The sequence below is a fragment of the Cyanistes caeruleus genome, unplaced genomic scaffold, assembly GCF_971803275.1.
Source record: "Cyanistes caeruleus unplaced genomic scaffold, bCyaCae1.hap1.1 HAP1_SCAFFOLD_183, whole genome shotgun sequence".
Classification (NCBI taxonomy): Eukaryota; Metazoa; Chordata; class Aves; order Passeriformes; family Paridae; genus Cyanistes; species Cyanistes caeruleus.
In genome coordinates, this window is record NW_028255971.1 from 160,129 (window position 1) to 178,340 (window position 18,212).

The window sequence follows — 18,212 nt, forward strand, 5'->3', positions numbered from 1 at the left end:
AGCCCCTCCTGCCATCCCATCTGCCCAGGCCAGCACAACAGCCCTGGCCTTGGGGCCCTCAAGAGCTGCTCCTGCTCCAGGTCCAGGGACCATCCCAAAGCTGGGGCAGCCAGGAATCTGTGTCCAATCCTGTTCATTCCTGTTGTGATGGTGAGGGATCCTCAGCCACTCTGAGGTTGTTGATCAATTTTACTATTCCAGAGGCCACCTCTTTCTTGGGCTCATGGAACCAAGAGGCCCCTGTGACACTGCAGGGCCTTGTGGCACCATGCAGAGCATTGCAACAGAGCAGGACCTCGTGTCATGAGGCCCATGCCACTGGGACACTGCAGGGCCCCATGGAACCAAGGGGCCAGTGTTGCACCTCAGGGACTCATGGAATGAAGGAAACATGTTTGACACCATGGTGCCCAAGAGGCCCAGTGGTGACAGTGTGGAACCAAGGAGAGCATTGCTGCACTGTGAGACCTCATGGAACCAAGGATCCACTGTGACACTGTGGGGCCTTGGGGGACCAAGGCGCCATTGTGACACTGCGGGGCCCAAGGATCCACGGGACTTTGTGACACCAAGGGGTCCCATGGAACCAAAGGGACATTGTGACCCTGGGAGGCCTCATGGAATCATGGAGACCATTGGGACACTCCAGGGCCCCATAGAACCGTGGTGACACCAAGTTGGCTGGGAGTGTTGATGTGCTGCAGGGTAGGAGGGCTCTGCACAGGGACCTGGACAGGCTGGATCCAGGGGCCAAACCCAACAAGATGAGGTTTAACAAGTCCAAGTGCCGGGTCCTGCACTTTGGCCCCAATGACCCCTGCAGTGCTCCAGGCTAGGGACAGAGTGGCTGGCCAGCAGCCAGGCAGAAAGGGAGCTGGGGCACTGATGGACAGCAGGCTGGACATGAGCCAGCAGTGTGCCCAGGTGGCCAAGGAGGCCCCTGGCCTGGATCAGGAATGGTGTGGCCAGCAGGAGCAGAGCTTCAGTGCCACCCCTGACTTGTCCCCAGCTCTACACACAGACATTGCTGCTGCAGCTCCAGAGAAGGGAACAAAAGGCAGATCTCTGGAGAAAACTTTGCTGGGAGACCCTTTAGTTCATTTAAAACCAGCAAGAGTGCAGCCCCTCATTGACACAGTCTGTGGCCACAGGAAGGTGGAGAGAAACAAAATGAGAAATGGCACAAACAATGACATTTCTTTGTGGACAAGATTAAAAAAGGAAAACCTTTAAGAAAGAAAGAAAGAAATTAAGAAAGAAAACCTCCAAAATGAAACGAACAAGAACTGTCAAAGACGACTTTTATTACAAGTGATTTGCAGAAACGGGCCAGCAGTTTAATGTTTTTGAAATTGTCCAGTCATCAGTGTCCACACTGCAGCCTTGAGCTCCTGGTTCCTCAGGCTGTAGATGAGGGGGTTCAGGGCTGGAGCCACCACTGAGTACAGAACTGACAGTGCCAGATCCAGGGATGGGGAATAGATAGAGGGGGGCTTGAGGTGAGCAAATGAGGCAGTGCTGAGGAACAGGGAGACCACAGCCAGGTGAGGGAGGCAGGTGGAAAAGGCTTTGTGCCGTCCCTGCTCAGAGGGGATCCTCAGCACAGCCCTGAAGATCTGCACATAGGAGAAAACAATGAACACAAAACAGCCAAGTGCTAAACAGACACTGACTGCAAGAAGCCAAACTTCCCTGAGGTGGGATTTGGAGCAGGAGAGCTTGACGATGTGTGGGATTTCACAGAAGAACTGGTCCAGGGCATTGCCCTGGCACAGGGGCAGGGAAAATGTATTGGCCGTGTGCAGCAGTGAATAGAGAAAGGCACTGGCCCAGGCAGCTGCTGCCATGTGGGCACAAGCTCTTCCGCCCAGGAGGGTCCCGTAGTGCAGGGGTTTGCAGATGGACACGTAGCGATCGTAGCACATGATGGTCAGCAGGGAAAACCCTGTTGTAATGAAGAGAACATAAAAGAATACTTGTGCAGCACATCCTGTGTAGGAGATGTCTCTGGTGTCCCAGAGGGAATTGTGCATGGCTTTGGGCACAGTGGTGCAGATGGAGCCCAGGTCAGTGAGGGCCAGGTTGAGCAGGAAGAAGAACATGGGGCTGTGCAGATGGTGGCTGCAGGCTACGGCGCTGATGATGAGGCCGTTGCCCAGGAGGGCAGCCAGGGAGATGCCCAGGAAGAGGCAGAAGTGCAGGAGCTGCAGCTGCCGCGTGTCTGCCAGTGCCAGCAGCAGGAAGTGGCTGATGGAGCTGCTGTTGGACATTTGCTGTGGCTGCACATGGGGACCTGTTCATGGATAAAGGACAGTGACAAGTCAGGAGAGGCTGGGACTCTCCTTTGTTCCTGCTCTGGGAAAACCTTCACCCAGGTCCCTGCCTGAGCTCCAGCTGTGCTGAGTATGCCAGGAGCAGCCAGGCCTGTGCCTGGGGGCTCTCCAGGAGCCATCCCTGCCCTGCTGCCCTGGGTTTGTGGCCATGTGGCAGAGGGACAAGGCTGGTAATTCAGAATTTGTCAGGGGAATCACTCCTAAAGCAGAAGGGCTTGGTAGCACCTGCACACACAATTCTGAAGTATGGCAGGAGATGGTTTTAGGAATTGTTCTCCTGCCCACACATCATTCCTGGTTCTCTGAGGTCAGAAATCCCCAGCATTTCTGCTGCACTCAGAGCTTGCCATTGAGAGATGTGAGAGGCAAAAGATTCCCTGTGGCTTAGGGAAGGTGAGGGGCTGGATGGGCTTGTTCCCAACTGCCCTGGCTTTGCACCTTTGGCTGGAATCAGAGCACAATCACACTCCTGTGTCACCCTGGCATAAACCAGACCCTGCCCAGGGCAGAGAGATCCCTGAATGTCTCACCCTCTCTAAAGGTCTCTGGGCAAGGTCTCAGCACCCTCATCTGCCAAGGACACTCACGGCTCCCTTGGCAAAGCCAGCAGCATTTCCTCAGCTGTGGCATCTCTGCCCTTCCCCGTGGGACATTCAGGGAAGTCCAAGAGGCTCTGGCACAGATTTGCAGCCAGGAGGGCAGCTCAGAGCAAGGAGAGGAACTTGGAAGGACACAGCAAGGAGATGCCCAGGTGTGCCCATGATGGGATCTCAGGGAGGGGACTCAGCTCATTCCCCTTTCCCATGGACTGCTTTGCCCACAGCCCCACAGGTCACAGGGAAGCTGGGACACCCCATTCCCATGGACACACCTGCCTGGCAGCAATCCCAAGGGCAGGGCCTGACTCAGCTGCTGCAGATGCCAGAGCCTCCCTGAGAGCCCCAGGTAACAATGACAATATCAGAGCAGTGCATTTAGGCTGTTTAGGAGCCTCCCAGCAGAGAGACTGAGCACCCAAAGTTACAATTCTGGCGTCTCTGTAAATGTTCCAACATTACTTTGCTGATCCTGGTGTGTCCCTTTCAACTCAGAATGTTCTGTGATTCTGGGATTACAATTCCTCTTCTGCTTCTCTCATCACCCTGTTGTCTATAATCAAAAGAGAAAAAACCCACAAAATTTTAACAGTGTTAGAACAGTAAAGTAAAAACCAGTTTAATTGGAAGCTTCCAGGTGTCCCAGTGGGGATGTGGCATACCCAGCCACTTATTTCAACAATTTATGAAGGTTGATTAATTAGGATATTTAACAGAAACATTCAATAGGAGATTCATTGCCCCAGTTACACGCCCCTGAGTCAACCCATTGGAGTTGGTCCAAGGGTTTCTTTGCCCCACTTTTTGTTATGACTGCTCACATTCCAGTTAAAAAGCAAAATGTTCTTCTTGTAGCTCCTCTTTCTGATGATAAGACTATATAGTATTTCAGAAATCTATTTAGAAAGTCACTTTATTGTTCTAAAATCTAAGAGAAAGGTTAGGAAATGTACTGGAGCTAAATCAGGATAACAGTTATAGAAGTATATAATAGTAGTTTAATAGAGTTACTTAAGGATTATGATTTTATAACTATATAACAATAGTTTACAAATCTAAAAATATATTTAAAATATATAAAAAGTAAAAATCCTTTTGTCATCATTGCAACTTTCCCACCCTGCTTAAAGAAAGAAATTGAAAACACTCAGGAAATCTCCTGATCTTTACAGCAATCCCATTCTCACCTTCCTTTGGGAAGTGTCCTCTGGAGCTCTGTCCAGGCAGGTCTGGAGTTGGGAGCAGCCCTGCCCCACACAGCCCCTCTCAGCAGCAGCCCCTGCCCTGCTCAGGGTGGCTCCTTCCCCCCACAGCTTCTCCCCAGCGCTGGGAGCAGCTCCCGGGGCCGGCTGAGAGCTGTCCCTGGCAGGCAGCAGAGTCCCTGCCCCAGCACAGCGCCCTGGGCTGCAGGACCCTGCTCTGCAGGACAGCCCTGGGCACCCCTGGCTGCTCTGCACAAGGGACAGGCAGAGAATGTACTCACAGAGTCTGTAGGCACTGGCATGTTCCAGCTTCAGGAGATGGCTCCAGGAGCTGCAGCTGCATTGTCCTGCAGCCAGAGGCTTCCTGTGTCAAGGGCTGGCAGGGATTCTGCCCCAGCCACTTCTCAGCACCTTCCCAGCCCTGACTGATTGAAGCTCTCTGTGCCTCTGGGCTGTGCCCGGGGTGGCTGCAGGCAGTGCCCCAGCCCTGCTGGGCTGGCAGAAGAGCTGCTCAGCAAGAGAAATGTGCTTTTGAAGCTCTTCTTGGTTTCCAGGATTGCCCTCTGTGCCAGGAGCCCGGCCCAGCTCAGCAGCACAGACACAGCAGCAGGACTTTAATGAGCCTCTTGGGGCTTTGTGCTGAGGCCCTGAACATCAGTCCCTGAGAGGGAGGGGAAGAAACCTGTCAAGAACTCCAAGTCAGAATGGAACTCCAAAGTTTCTTTTCCTTTTAATGGGTCCCACTGAGGGACAGCACTGAGAAAGTGTCCCCAGGCCCCAGGCAGAGCAGAGAACTGGAGGCACTGATGACAGGTGGGGACAAAGAGAAGCCAAGTCTTGGTGCCCTGGGCCACAGCAGCCTCTGTGCCAGCAAGGGCTGTGAGGAGACACCTTGTCCTGAGGCCCTGGGGCCTCCTGGCACAGCCCCAGCAAGGCTGGCCACTGTCACCCCCTTGGCCTGCCCTCAGCATCCCACCTAGCCCACATGCCAGTGGCCTCAGGGATCTGCTGGAAGGAGTCCCTGAGGAGCCTTGCTCAGGAATGGCCCTGGGGGCTCCTTCATGCTCCCAGGGACTGCAGCTTTTTCAAAGGACTTTGGCTTTTGCCTTGGAGTCTTTGAGAGTTTGTGCAATCCTGGCCTCCAATTATCTGCTGTAATTAGTCTCTTGAGAGGCTTTGTCAGTAACAACACTCAGTGGAGCTCATTAATGCTTCAAGGTACTTCAGGTTCTTAAGGTACTTTCCTTTTTCCTTCCCACACTGAATCTCTGAGAAGTTTGTGCCATCATGGCCCCAATTATCTGCTTTAACGAGTCCCTTGGGAGCTCTGCATTGACACTCAGTGGGGCTCATCAATACTTTGAGATACTCAGGGCTTTTTCAGCTGCTTTGGATTGTCCTTTCCACACTGAGTCTCTGAGAGGTTTCTGTGCAATCCTGGCCTCCAGTTCTCTCCTCCAAGGAGTCCATGAGGAGCCTGTGCTGGGGATGGACCTCAGTGGCACCCATTAATCTTTGGAGAAACTTTGGATATTTTCCTCTGACTTGGACTCCTGGAAAGGTTTGTGCAATCTCCTCTCAGGCCCTGAGGTTCCAGGGCTCAGCTCCAAATGCACCACGGGGCTCATTAGGATCAAGCAAGTCCCAACAAACCATGGCTGTGCCTTGATTTCCCTCTGGTCTGGTGCAGTTCTTAGGAAAGTTTCCTGCAATAGTTATGGAGAAATAGTTCAAAGAACTTCTAGGAAATATGTGTTCCTATTTTAAAGCGTGTCTTTTATTCCTGTTCACTTTAGAGCAGAGGTGATTGCAGCATTCAGTGATCATTATTGATCCAGGGTCTCTCCTAAGGAGGTGTGGCCAGGTCAGAGAAGCTGTGTCTTGAGATCTGACCCAGTGTGGACAACCTTGCTCCACATTCCCCAGCCCCATCCTGTCTCTCCTCACTCCTCTGGGATCTGCTTTGCTCACACAACTGGCTGCACTCAGGCAAAGAGGGGTTTTCTTCTTTCATTTTAGCAATCTGAAACTGCTGAGTTTCCCCGTGGAAAACAGACACCCTCCTCAAGTGTGTGCCAGCCCAAGGTGCCACCAAGGAGGTTCCCCTTCCCCAAGGCAGAACTAGGCAAGGAATGTTTCAGACACACAGGAAGCTCTGCAATAAACACAAACCCAGAGTTGGGTGAAGGCAGAATTAGAGCAGCTGCTGAAGGACAGACAAGCTTTGAACTCCTTGCAGCTGAAAGCACCAAGTGGGTGGTTGGGAGGTGAGTGAGGCAAGAGTGAGGGAAGGGAAATGCAGAGAGCCCTGGAAGTGCTTCTGTGCAGCCAGGCTGTGGGGAAGGGCACTGCAGAGCTGCCCTGGGCCAGATGTGAGGGTGGATTATCATCCCAACCTGCCCTGGGCCATTGCAAGGGGCTGTTGCCATGGTCACTGCACTGACCCCACTGTGCCAGCCCTTTGCTCAGGGCTGCTGTCACTGCCCAGAGCCAGAGGGGATCCCTTGCTGGGGGCTTGTGCCACGGCCACCTGCCCTGTGCCGCGCTGGCTGGTCAGGTGTCGTGGAACCAGCAGCAAATGCCACTGCCAGGGCCAAAGGTCAGCTCAGCCAGACAGAAAGGGTCAGTGCTGCCACCTGTTTCCATGGCAACCCTCACTGGGACACCACACCTGGGTCACCTGTCCTGGCAATTGCCATGGAAACCCGGCTCATTGGAAATGCAACGGTGGACAAAGGTTTTAGTGGGGCCTGCCACAACAGGACAAAGGGTGGTTGTTGCAGTGTGTTTCTTGTTCATGGTATGTTCTGTTATTGCCCCAGTTGAAGGTTTGGTCCAAATGAGACCCTCCCACCCCACTTGGTTAATTTACCCTGAGTCACCTGTAAATTCTACCTTAGACCCACTGCATGCTTGGAATTCCACTTCAGAAATCCCCTAAATTTCGATGTTTGATTAGTCCATGTGACCCAATTTCCCCCCATACCTCCTTCATTGGAGGATGATTTTGTGAACCTTGCCTTTTACCCTCCCCAGGATATCTCTGATTAGCTGATGCTTTGTACCCTCCCTTTGAACCACCTCCCTATTTCAGCTGTTGCACGCTCGCATTTTCTGTCTTTTGCCCCCAAGATTCCCCAGAGCAATAAATCCTCTGTTATCCCATGCAAAAGACCTCCCTCTCATCCTTGTCTCCTCAGAGCACAGACTGACAGCCAAAAGCCATAGAGCGAGTGCTCCAGTCACAGCTGGGCTCATCCTGCTCCTGGGCTGTGACCCACTCCTGGTGCGGCCCAAAGTGACAGAGCCAGATCAGCTCCGGCCCAAGGTGTTACAGAGTGACTCTTGCCAAGGAACTTTGTGCTGCTGTCACTTAATATTAAATCTGGTTTTTGCTGCTCCCTTGCCGGGGATTTTTCAAACTCTCTCAAGTCCTCGTTGGTGACAGGGTGAAGGAGCCCTGGCCCAGGCTCTGGCCCTGGGGGACACAGGGATGCTCCTGGGGGTCCCTGTCCCCCCGTCCCACCTCCACGGCCCCAGCCCCGTCCCTGTGTCAGGCTCTGGGGTTGATCTGATGGAACATCCTCTGGGGGAGGCTGCGGCACCAGGGGTGGGGGAACCCGGGGGGACAGGGGACCCCGCTGTGCAGGAGCAGCGTTGGACTTCTCTGGGGGGAACTGTGAGAGGGGCTGGGGTGGAGTGACCTCCCCAGTGACCTCACATTTCCCCCTGTGATGTCACACTGCCCCTGTGATGTCACACAGACACCTGTGACCTCACATTTCCCCCTGTGATGTCACACTGCCCCTGTGATGTCACACTGCCCCCTGTGATGTCACACAGACACCTGGGATGTCACAGAGTTCCCTGGGATGTCACACGGACACCTGGGATGTCACACTGCCCCTGTGATGTCACAGCCCACTCTGGGCAGCCCTTGTGATGTCACAGAGACAACTCTGGGATGTCATCCTGTGACGTCATACAGCTGTGGAGGGATGTCACAGAAGACTGTAATGTCACAAAGACAGCAGATATTGTCACAGTCTACTGTGATGTCACAGCCTGCTCTATGATGCTACACAGTGACACTCTGATGTCACAAACCACTCTCAGATGTCACAGAGCCACCCTCTATGATGGCAGAGTGTGCTCTATGGCCTCACACCCTCCTCTGTGATGTCACAGCCAGCTTTGTGATGTCACAAGGCCATCAGTGATGTCACTCAGCCCTCTTTGTGATGTCATACAGACACCTTGTGATGTCACAGAACACACTTTGATCTCACAGCCAGGTCTGTGATGTCATACAGCCATGCCATGATGTCACAGCCTGCTCTGTGATGTCATGTATCTAATGTCTAATGTCACAGTCCTCTCTGTGATGTCACAGCCTGCTCTGTGATGTCACAGAATCCCCTCTATGATGCTGTAGCTGCTCTGTGACCTCACACAACAAACTCTGTGATGTCCCAGCCCCATCTGTGACCTCACACAACCCACTCGGAGCTGTCACACAGCCCCTTTCTGACATCCCAGCTGCTCTGGGGCTGCAGGACACAGCCCCAGAGGTGCCACTGTGACACAGCCCCCTCTGGGACATCGCACAGCCCCTGCCAGTGCTGAGCCCCTGGCAGCTCTGTCTGGGCCTGCTCTCTGTGTCCCTGAGCTGCCCTGGCAGGGCCCCAGCCCTGCTGGGCTGTGCTCAGGAGCTGCTCCTGGCCACAGCTGTCTCTCTGCAGCGCTGGCCTTGCCAGGAGCTGCCTCTGGGCCAGGAGCCCGGCCCAGCTCAGCAGCACAGACACAGCACCAGCACTTTCATCACCCTCTCGGGCCTTTGGGGCTCTTTGCATCACACTCAGTCCCTCAGAGTGTGCTCCAGAAACTTCTCAAGAGCCCAAAGTCAGATGGAAACACTGAAGTTTCTTGTAGTTGAAATGAGAGACACGAGTGAGAAAGTGTCCCCAGGTTCCAGGCAGAGCAGAAGACTGGAGGCCCTGATGGCAGCTGGGGACAAGCAAGGGAAAGGTGTCTGTGGTGCTGAGCAAAGCTGGATGTGTTTCAGGAATGCCAAGGGCCAAGGGCTGAGCCCCAGCCCCTGGCAAGGCAGATGCTGTCCCTCCCTCATTGCTCAGGGCTCTTCCCGAGCCACTGGCACGTGGGGATGTGCAATGCCAAGGGCAGCACCATGGGGCAGCCCCTGCCAGGCTGCTGGGCAGGGACAAGGAGGCAATGAGGCCCCAGGGCTGCCAGGGTCACTTGTCCCCTGCTGGCCTCAGGCCTAGGCCCAGCAGCCATGACCAAAGGGCTGTACAAGTTGCCTCTGGCAGGGCCTTGCAGCTGCTGCCCATCGCTGTGCCCTCTCCAGCCCAGGCTGTACTACGGTGTTGTGATAGATTGGCATTAAAGAAAACAAAGTCAAACACCTAAGGAGGTAAAAATCACTGGTGGCTGATGCGAGTTTGTCTCCTCGCCAACAGCTGGCCATTTCTAATAATTGACAGCAGTTTTAAGCACTGCAAAGTGAGATCAAGCTGTGAACAGCAGCTTAAGCCCTAAGGCTGGGAATTTCTTTGTCTCTTGGTTTGCTGGCTGTGAAAGGTAACTGAGCTCCAGCTGGCTTCCCGTCCCCGGCCCAGCCCATGCGGCCCGGGCAGGGGCTGGGCTGGGCCTGCCGCGGCTCCCGGCCGGGAGATGGGGCCTGCGGGGCTTGCCCCGGGCTCTGGCCGGGCCAGGCCGCTCCCTGGCTCGGCTGCACTTTTTGCTGCGACTGAATTCACCACAGACTGCCCAGGAAAGAAAGAAAAAGCTCTTGAGCTGCAGCGGGCTGAGACAGTGACCACACTCTCCAGAGCAGCCATGAAGAATCTTCCAGCGCACACAGCTCCAGCCGCTGCTCCGGCAGAGATCACAGAACCATCTACAAAGCCTGGGCAAGATTTTAACCTTTTCATTACCCAGATGAGACTTGCAGATTAATCCTTTTACCCAGAGAGAGAAAAAGAGAGGAATCAACATGTAAAGAGACTTTATAAACTATCAGAGACAGTAAAGAAAAGAATTAAGCTTCAGAAGAGGTAGAGAATAAGGAGATGCTTTAATTAAGCTGAAATATTTTTCTGTTAAAGCTATGGAGCTGGACAATTGTGTTCTGAAAAAACTCCTTTAATTCATGATAGAGTATATAGGGAGGAATGGAGTGTTCAAAGTGTGGATTTTGAGTAAAAAGTAGAGTAATTGTGATACAGTGAAGTGCTGGAACAGAGTGAAGCGAAAATTTGAAGCCTTGGGGGGCAATGAGAAAACTGTTCTCCAGTAGAGTTCACAGAGAGATGAAGAGAACTTTTGCCTTTGAATAACTCATCCTTAAAATGACATCCCTAAACTCATGGCCCATACACACCTCAGAGTGATGTGAAATGGGAGGAGAAAATCTGATGGCAGATTTCCAGACATCTGGCACCAGAGAAATAGAAAGCTATAACAGAAATAGTTTTCTTGTGAGAAACTCCATAGATTAGCAGAAGACGACTTCTGTTTCTCTACAAATGCTGTTGAAAAGACTCTAGCAGGAATTGGTTTAAACACCAAAGTTCCAATGTTTTTTGTCTCTATGTTGTCATGTGAACAAGAGAATGGTTGGGTAGTGGGGGATAAAGGGGTTTTCTGAAGGTTTATTCTGGTGTTCTTATTCTTGTAGATTTGTTAATAAACGTTCTTTATTCCTTTTTAAGTTTTAAGCCTGTTTTGCTCTTGTTCTAATCCCTATCTCACAGCAAGAAATAAGTGAGTTTTCTAGTAATTTTTTTAGTTACTGCTTTAAAACCACAAGAAAATAACAACCTAAATCTCCACAAAATCCCACAAATTTATTTAAATCTCCTAAAAATCCCACAAAATTACAGAAAAAAATCCACAAAATTCCAGAAACATCCCACAAATTTTGATAAGAATCCGAGAAAATTTCCACAAAATTCGATAAATCCCCACAAAATCACACAAAACTATTTCAATCTCCTCAAAATCCACCAAATTCAAGAAACATCCCACAAAATCCCAGAAACATCCCACCAAAATTCCATAAAATTCCCTAAATCTCCTCAAAATCCAACAAAATCCCACAAAAATCCCACAAAATCATTTAAATTTTCTCAAATTCCTAAAACATTCCAGATGAATCTCACAAAATTCCATGAAATTTCTACAAAACTACAAATTTTCCACAAAATTCCATAAACCTCCACAAGATCCTACTAAATTCCAAAAGAATCCCACAAAATTATTTAAATCTTTTTAAAATCTCACAAAATTCAAGAAACATCCCACAAAATTCCCCAAATCTCGTCAAAATCCCACAAAATTCCACAAGAATCCCACAAAATTCCAGAAAAATCTTTCAAAATTCTGCAAAAGTTACACTAAGATCCCACAAAATTATTTAAATCTCCTCAAAATCCCACAAAATTTTACAGAAATACCACAAAATTATTTAGATCTCCTCAAAGTCCCACAAATTTCCAGAAACATCCCACAAAATTCCATGAAATCCCATAAATCTCCTCAAAATCAGACAAAATTCCTCAGAAATCCTCAAAAAAATTTTAAAATCTCCTCAAAAACCCAACAAATTCCACACAAACCGCACAAAATTTCACAAGAATTCCAAAAATTCCTCAAAATCCAAAAAATTCCACAGAAATCCCTAAAAATTCCCAGAAATCCCTCAAAATCCCACAAAATTTTACAAAAATTCTACAAAATACTCTAAATTTCTTGAAAAATCCAACAAAATTCCACAAAAATCCCACAAAACTAGTTAAATTTTTTAATAATCCCACAAAAATCCCCAAAAATTCCATTAAAAATGCAAGGAAAATCCACAAAATTCCCACAAAATTCAACAAAAATCCCACAAAATTATTTTTCATAAAAGTCCCACAAAATCCCACAAAATCCAAAAGCCCACAAAATTATTTAAATCTCTTCAAATCCCTACAAAATTCCAGATGAATCCCATAAATTTCCACAAATTTCTATGAAATTCCACAAAATTTCTACAAAATTCCATAAATCTCACAAAATCCTACAAAATTCCACAAAAACCCTTCAAAATTCCTCAAATCTCCTCAAAATCCTAAAGAATCCCACAAAAGTCCCACAAAATTATTTAAATTTTCTTGCATTCCTACAAAATTGCACAGGAATCCCACAAAATTCCACAAATTTTCCACAAAATTCCATAAACCTCAAAAAAATCCTAGAAAATCTCTTCAAAATCCCTCAAAATACCACAAAAATCCCTCAAAATTCCTTAAATCTCCTCAAAATCCCACAAAATAATAGAAAAATCCACAAAATACTAAAAAACCCCACAAAATTCCTTAAATCTTCTCAAAACCTTACCAAATTCCAGGAAATATCCCACAAAATGTCCTCCAGTTTCCACAAAATTCCAGAAAAATCCCTCAAAATTCTTGAAAAGCCCCAAAAATTCCAGAAACACACCACAAAATTATTTATATGCCCCACAAAATTCAAGAAAAATCCCACAAAATCTCCACAAATTTCCACAAAATCTAAGAAAAATCCCTCAAAATTCTTCAAGTCTTTTAAAAATCCTACAAAATTGCAGAAAATTCCACAGCATTCCAAGAAATTCCCACAAAATTCCAGAAACATCCAACAAAATTGCAGAAACATTCCACAAAATTCCAGAAAAATCCACAAAATTAGAGAAATCTTCTCAAAACCCTACCGAATTCTAGAAACATCTCACAAAATCTCCTCCAATTTCCACCAAATTCCAGAAATATCCCACAAAATTCCAGTAAAATCTGATGAAATTTTAGCATTCAGGAACACTCATAATCACAGAATGATTATATGCAGGTGCTTTATTAAGGGATCTGGGTGTCAGGGGTACACAGACCCACATCTGACCCCACTTGGTTTTGAGCTGAACATGTTTTATACTCTCTTGTTGTATAATTTACATATCAATTATTAAACTTCCCTTCTTACCCTCATTACCTAACCCAAATTGCCAATTTACACCAAAATGCACCTCAGTGCTGCTGCTGGTGTCTGGTCATGTGTCCCCTATGCACAGAACAGCCCCACCAGCAAACAACACCTCATCCCCAATACCCGTTCCTCACTTATAGTTATTTTTTTTAGAAAGAGGGGGAAGACAGGAGAGGAAGGGGAAAAAGAAAATATTCCCCCCCCCAAAAAAAAGTCAGAGCTAATCTTTTATGCTTTGTTATAGAAAATGGAGAGCAAAACCATCCTTGAGTTCCTGACATTCCTGACCATCTGGATGCTCCTGAAAACATCATCTGTGGATGCCTGGCTAGTAGCACAGCCCCAGGAGAACGTGTGGATCACCCTGGCAAAGACTCTCAAACAAGAGCACGTGTGCTTGTCCATGGGCAGCGCCACCAACCCTCTGTCACCCTGCCTGCCCCAGCGAAGGCATCCACGCCCGCATCCAGAGACTCCAACACGCGCTCCAGGAACTCCAGACTGAAAAGGAGCCCCAGTGGTCTGAAGACCTTTTTGGGAGCTGGGGACTCAAAGGATGGGTTGCCTCCCTCCTCAAAAACAGTTTTTGGGTTTTCCTAATCATTATTATTTTCCTATGTATGTTTTCCTGTTTTAAGAAGTTATTAGCCAAATCTCTGGGAGATGCCTTTTTAAGAAGTAAAGAAGGGGGAGTTGTGGGGGCCAGGAAACCGGCTAATTCAGAGATCCTGGCCCTCCCTTGGAGGCAAGGCACTTTTCTCTGAGACAAAAGTATCACTGCCAGCAATCTTTGAGTTAGTTCTGTTAAACTGTTACACTCCACTGGTGTTCTCCCCTGCCATCCCACCCCATACCTGTATCCCAGTTTCCCCCGCCCCTCTCCTCCCCTATAAATCCCCCAGTTTTTCCCCTGTTCCAGAGAGCTGCTGTCACTGGCTCCCTTCGCCGAGGGCCCGGCTGTAATAAAGGCCAGTTCTCTGCGGAACGCCACACAGCGCTCTGCTCTCTCCCTCCGTGTCGCCTGCACGCTGCCGCCGAGCTGAGCTGAGCTGAAATCACTCGCCGGGCAGAGGACGTGTCTGTGCCCCGGGCAGCCCAACCGCGGAACGCTTCCCCGGGAGTCGCGGCACCCCTGACACCTCCACCGCCGCGACAACCTATGAGAAAGCACAGCTGGGTTCTGCTCAGGGCATTTCAAACTCCCTGGGGTGTTTGGGACTTGCCCTTGCAAAGGCAGCATCTCAGGAAAACTCACAGTTTCTCTCCATGGACTCCCAGGATGTGTTGGCTTGGAAGGGACCTTAAAGCTCCTCTTGTTCCAGCTCTCAGCACACTCAGGACACCTTCCCCTAGACCAGCTTGCTCCAAGCCCCATCCAACCTGGCCTTGAACCCTTCCAAGGGTGAGACAATCACAGCTTCTCTGCAACCTGTTCTGTTCCTCCCAGATCTAAAATCATACCAAACTTAGCAGCCTCAGAGATGGATTTCTATCAAATAGCTACATTTTTCTAGGAAAGAAATATGGCAAAACTTGTTTGCATCTGACTTTGCAAAATCAACACGAGCTCTTCAGAAAGGGCTGCCACCCATCTTTCTTATTTTTCCCCATTTGGTGGAACATTTTTATTCTGTTGTTGTTTGAAGCAGTATTTTAAGGTATCTGGCTGAGGCTGCTTAAAATAGTTCAGCGAGACACCAGGGTGTGAGGGGTGGAAACCTGAGCTCTTACACATCCAGTATTTCTGTTGTTGGATGTCTTCAATCCCACCTCTCTGCTGGGATGAAATAGGTGCTACTCATCCAATTTCTAAAGGATCATGCATCAGGCTGACACTATTTGAAGACTTCAAAGTGAAAAAGCCAATTGAAACCAACCTCTGCTCCTTTCCATTTTCTCTATTCCACAGTTTAGGACAGAAGACAGGAGAAAGATTGTTTTGGGAACAATGTTTTCAGGACTCTAAAAAGAATATCAAAACCGCTCTGCCATACTCTCAGCTGCTGCAGCCCCAAAAAGCACTGGCTGTCTTTGCTCACAGAGTCACAGTTGTGCTGGCATTTCTACCACACCACAGGACAGTGATTTTTTTCTTTTTCTCCTGGAAATACCTACAGCACTTCTGGGTAGCAAGGCAAACATGAGCCTCCTTTAGTGGCCCTTGAAATTGGACATGTGAAATGAGGTACACAAAGCCACAGGCCAGCTGAACCTGGCATCGCTGAATGGGTCTTCACATTCTCCCCAGAAAGATGAATGGCAATCACTATTTTGGCAGGGAAACTGCATCAGCTGGCAATTTGGTGCAGAAAATGTGCTTTCTGCTCCTCTCACAGCCAAAACTCCTACCCATTTCTTGGAAGTCTTTCTTAGATAAGGACCATGTTCAGCTGAGTGGCAGTGAAGCCAAATGGCAATCCAGGAATCAATTGTCCTGTACACAATCTCCTCCATCCACGTGGAAGTTTACTCACGGGCACACAGGAGGAAGGAAGGAACCCAAATGCATCATTGGACATAAAGTCAGACGTGTTGAGGGATGAAGCAATCTTGCAGAGATATGGAAAGCTGCCCTGAAAACCCAGTTCAGGGAGAGCCTGAGCTATTTTGTGCTTCTAGGCCTGAAGATGCTCAGGATCTTTCCCAGACGCTCAGCAGGCTGTAGGATTGTGCCTGAATCTGGCTCTGGAAATGCCAGTGCCTCAACGGAGAGTTGTGGCAATGATTTCCATTGCTTTGAGAGGGGCCACAGTCCTGCAAGAGTCTTTCAGCAGAGCAAACAGCAGCCTGGAGGGTGGGCAATGCTGCATCTGTACCACTGCATGCTCATCCTTCACCACAATGCAGAGCTGCCCCCAAAGCTGCCATGGATCACTTTTTCGATTTCTCCTGTTGGATATATTTTGGAGAAGTTGTTCAAGGTGGCTTTAGGTGGTGATCCCGTAGGAAGCAGCCATGTGCCTGCTGTGATATCCTTACAACCAATCCTAACTTCTCATTTACTTTGGTTTGCTTTGGGGTTTTTAATCGATTTGTTTGATTGGTTTCTTTGGGTTTGTTTGTTTGTGTTTTTGTCTGCTTTGGTTGGAGTTTTTTTCCTTTTAGAAATGACTGGTGAATTTGGCACAGCCAAACTCCAGAAAATGTAAACCAGGCTTGACTTTCCAGAAATTGCTTTTGGCTGGCTTTAGCTGCATTCCCCAGGATCACGATCACCAGTAGATATTTGCAGGTTTTGCCCTGCATCATCAGCTTGCCTAGACTTTGCTCAGTGTTTCACCAATGGAGAAGACAATGGATATTTTGCCAAACCTCCTTTCAAACAACAAAACTCGGGGCAGCATGACAGAAAAGAAGAAAAGAAAATCTTCCCCAGTTAGAACAAAGACAGAGTCCCACCATTTTCCCCTCCACTTTCATTTCTTTTCTCCATTTAGAGGCAAACCTTCCATCTCCAAAAGCTTCCATCTCTCACTTCCTGATGCCGTTTGCCACCCTTTAGCCTCGACCCCCACGGATCTGAGTGCTGTCCATGTGGGGCTGGGGATGCTCAGCCTGGAAAGAGAAGGGGCTGGGGAGGCCTCCCTGCAGCTCTAGGAAAGATGGGCACAGAGAGGAGAAGGCTTTCAACTGCAGGAGTGAGATTGAAGTTGGATCTAATGCAGCTGCTCTTTTCCACTCAGGCTGCTGGGCCACTGGCCCAGGCTGGGCACAGAGGCTGGGGATGCTCCATCCTTGGCAACATCCAAGGCCAGCTGGGAGCAGGGCTCTGAGCAACCTGTTCTGGGGGAAGATTGCTCAGCTTGGAACAAGATGGTCTTTAGGGTCCCTTCCAAGCCCAAGCACCCAGGGATTCCATCATTCTGGCATCTCCCTTGTCCACTTCAGCCTGGGCCTGGGCTCCTGGCACTGATGTCACAGTGCACGCTCCAGCTAGAACTTCCAGCATCCAGCAACGGCCACAACACAACCCTTGGCTCCTTGTGTCAGCACGCTCTTCACCCTGCTCCAGGCCTACCCCTATCACCTTGCTGTCACCTGCTCCCTCATACCCCCAGCAGTCCCCAAAGCTCCCCGTTGAGTGCATTTTGCTCTCCATCCCTGCAGGATGTCTGCATTTGCTCCAAAGAAGGTATGGTACTATTCCACGGAGGTGGACACCCCGCAGCTGCCTGGCTGGGCTGGAGCTCTGTGGGATAGTGTGGGAAAGGGACCCCACTGGGAGATTTTGCTACCTCTGCAGGCTGCCACAGACACAGAGGAGGAGATGGAGATGGATGTGAAAGAGATGGAGGAAGAGATGGAAATGGATACACAGATGGATACAGAAGAGGACATGGAAGTGGATGGACAGGAGACGGGAGAGGAAGAAATGGAGGTGGACATGGAAGAGCACATTGAGGAGATGGAGATTGATATGGAAGACGAGGAGGAGGACATGGTGTTGGGATGAAGAGCGATGCCAGCAGCAGAACAGGCAGGTGCTCCCCACAAGCAGAGTGGGTCCTCTGCTGCCAGGCTGGGGCTGGGCTGGGCACTCCCTGCTCAGGGACACGCTAGCCCATGCACTGGATTCTGCTGGCCATCCCTGGCCTGGCCTGGGCTTGCTTTGGGCCACACAAGCCCTGTTCCAGTGCCTGGGCCACAGCCCCCAGCCCCAGCCAGCCTCACTTCTGGCAGCAGAGTGCCACTGTGCCAGTGTCCCAGCCTGGCAGCACATGGAACACCCCTCCATGCCTGACTGCACTGACCGTGCTACTTGTTTTTCTTCCAGGACTGAGGCACATCCCGGACACAGATGCCACCCTGCTGTATATACGTTTTACAGTTGTTGTGTTCTGATAGATGTTTTAGAGTTTGCTGTAGTGTTCTGTAAATACGTTTCATGTAGTTTTGTTAGATATGTTCTTAGGTAAATAGGTTCTATAGTTTGTTGTTGTTGTTACCAATATTCTTACAATGTAAATATGTTGTGTAGTTCATTCTTGTTCCTTTTCTTCCACCAATAAACATTCTTTGTTTTTCACACCCCAGTTCTCTTTGCATTTGCCTCGGGC

At 49.4% G+C, this 18,212-nt stretch overlaps 1 protein-coding gene and 1 long non-coding RNA gene across 2 annotated transcripts; one reads left to right on the forward strand and one right to left on the reverse strand.

Moving 5' to 3' along the window:
• Nucleotides 1–1,284: 1,284 nt before the first annotated feature.
• On the reverse strand, nt 1,285–2,453 carry LOC147645723 (olfactory receptor 14J1-like). Its single transcript, XM_086874278.1, has one exon. The coding sequence runs from the start codon at nt 2,268–2,270 to the stop codon at nt 1,338–1,340; it is 933 nt and encodes a 310-aa protein (XP_086730404.1). The 5' UTR covers nt 2,271–2,453; the 3' UTR covers nt 1,285–1,337.
• A 14,680-nt stretch (nt 2,454–17,133) lies between these two features.
• LOC147645724 (uncharacterized) lies at nt 17,134–17,918 on the forward strand. The gene is made up of 2 exons (XR_015282199.1): nt 17,134–17,287; nt 17,399–17,918. It is a non-coding gene; the product is annotated as an uncharacterized LOC147645724 (long non-coding RNA).
• Nucleotides 17,919–18,212: the final 294 nt, after the last annotated feature.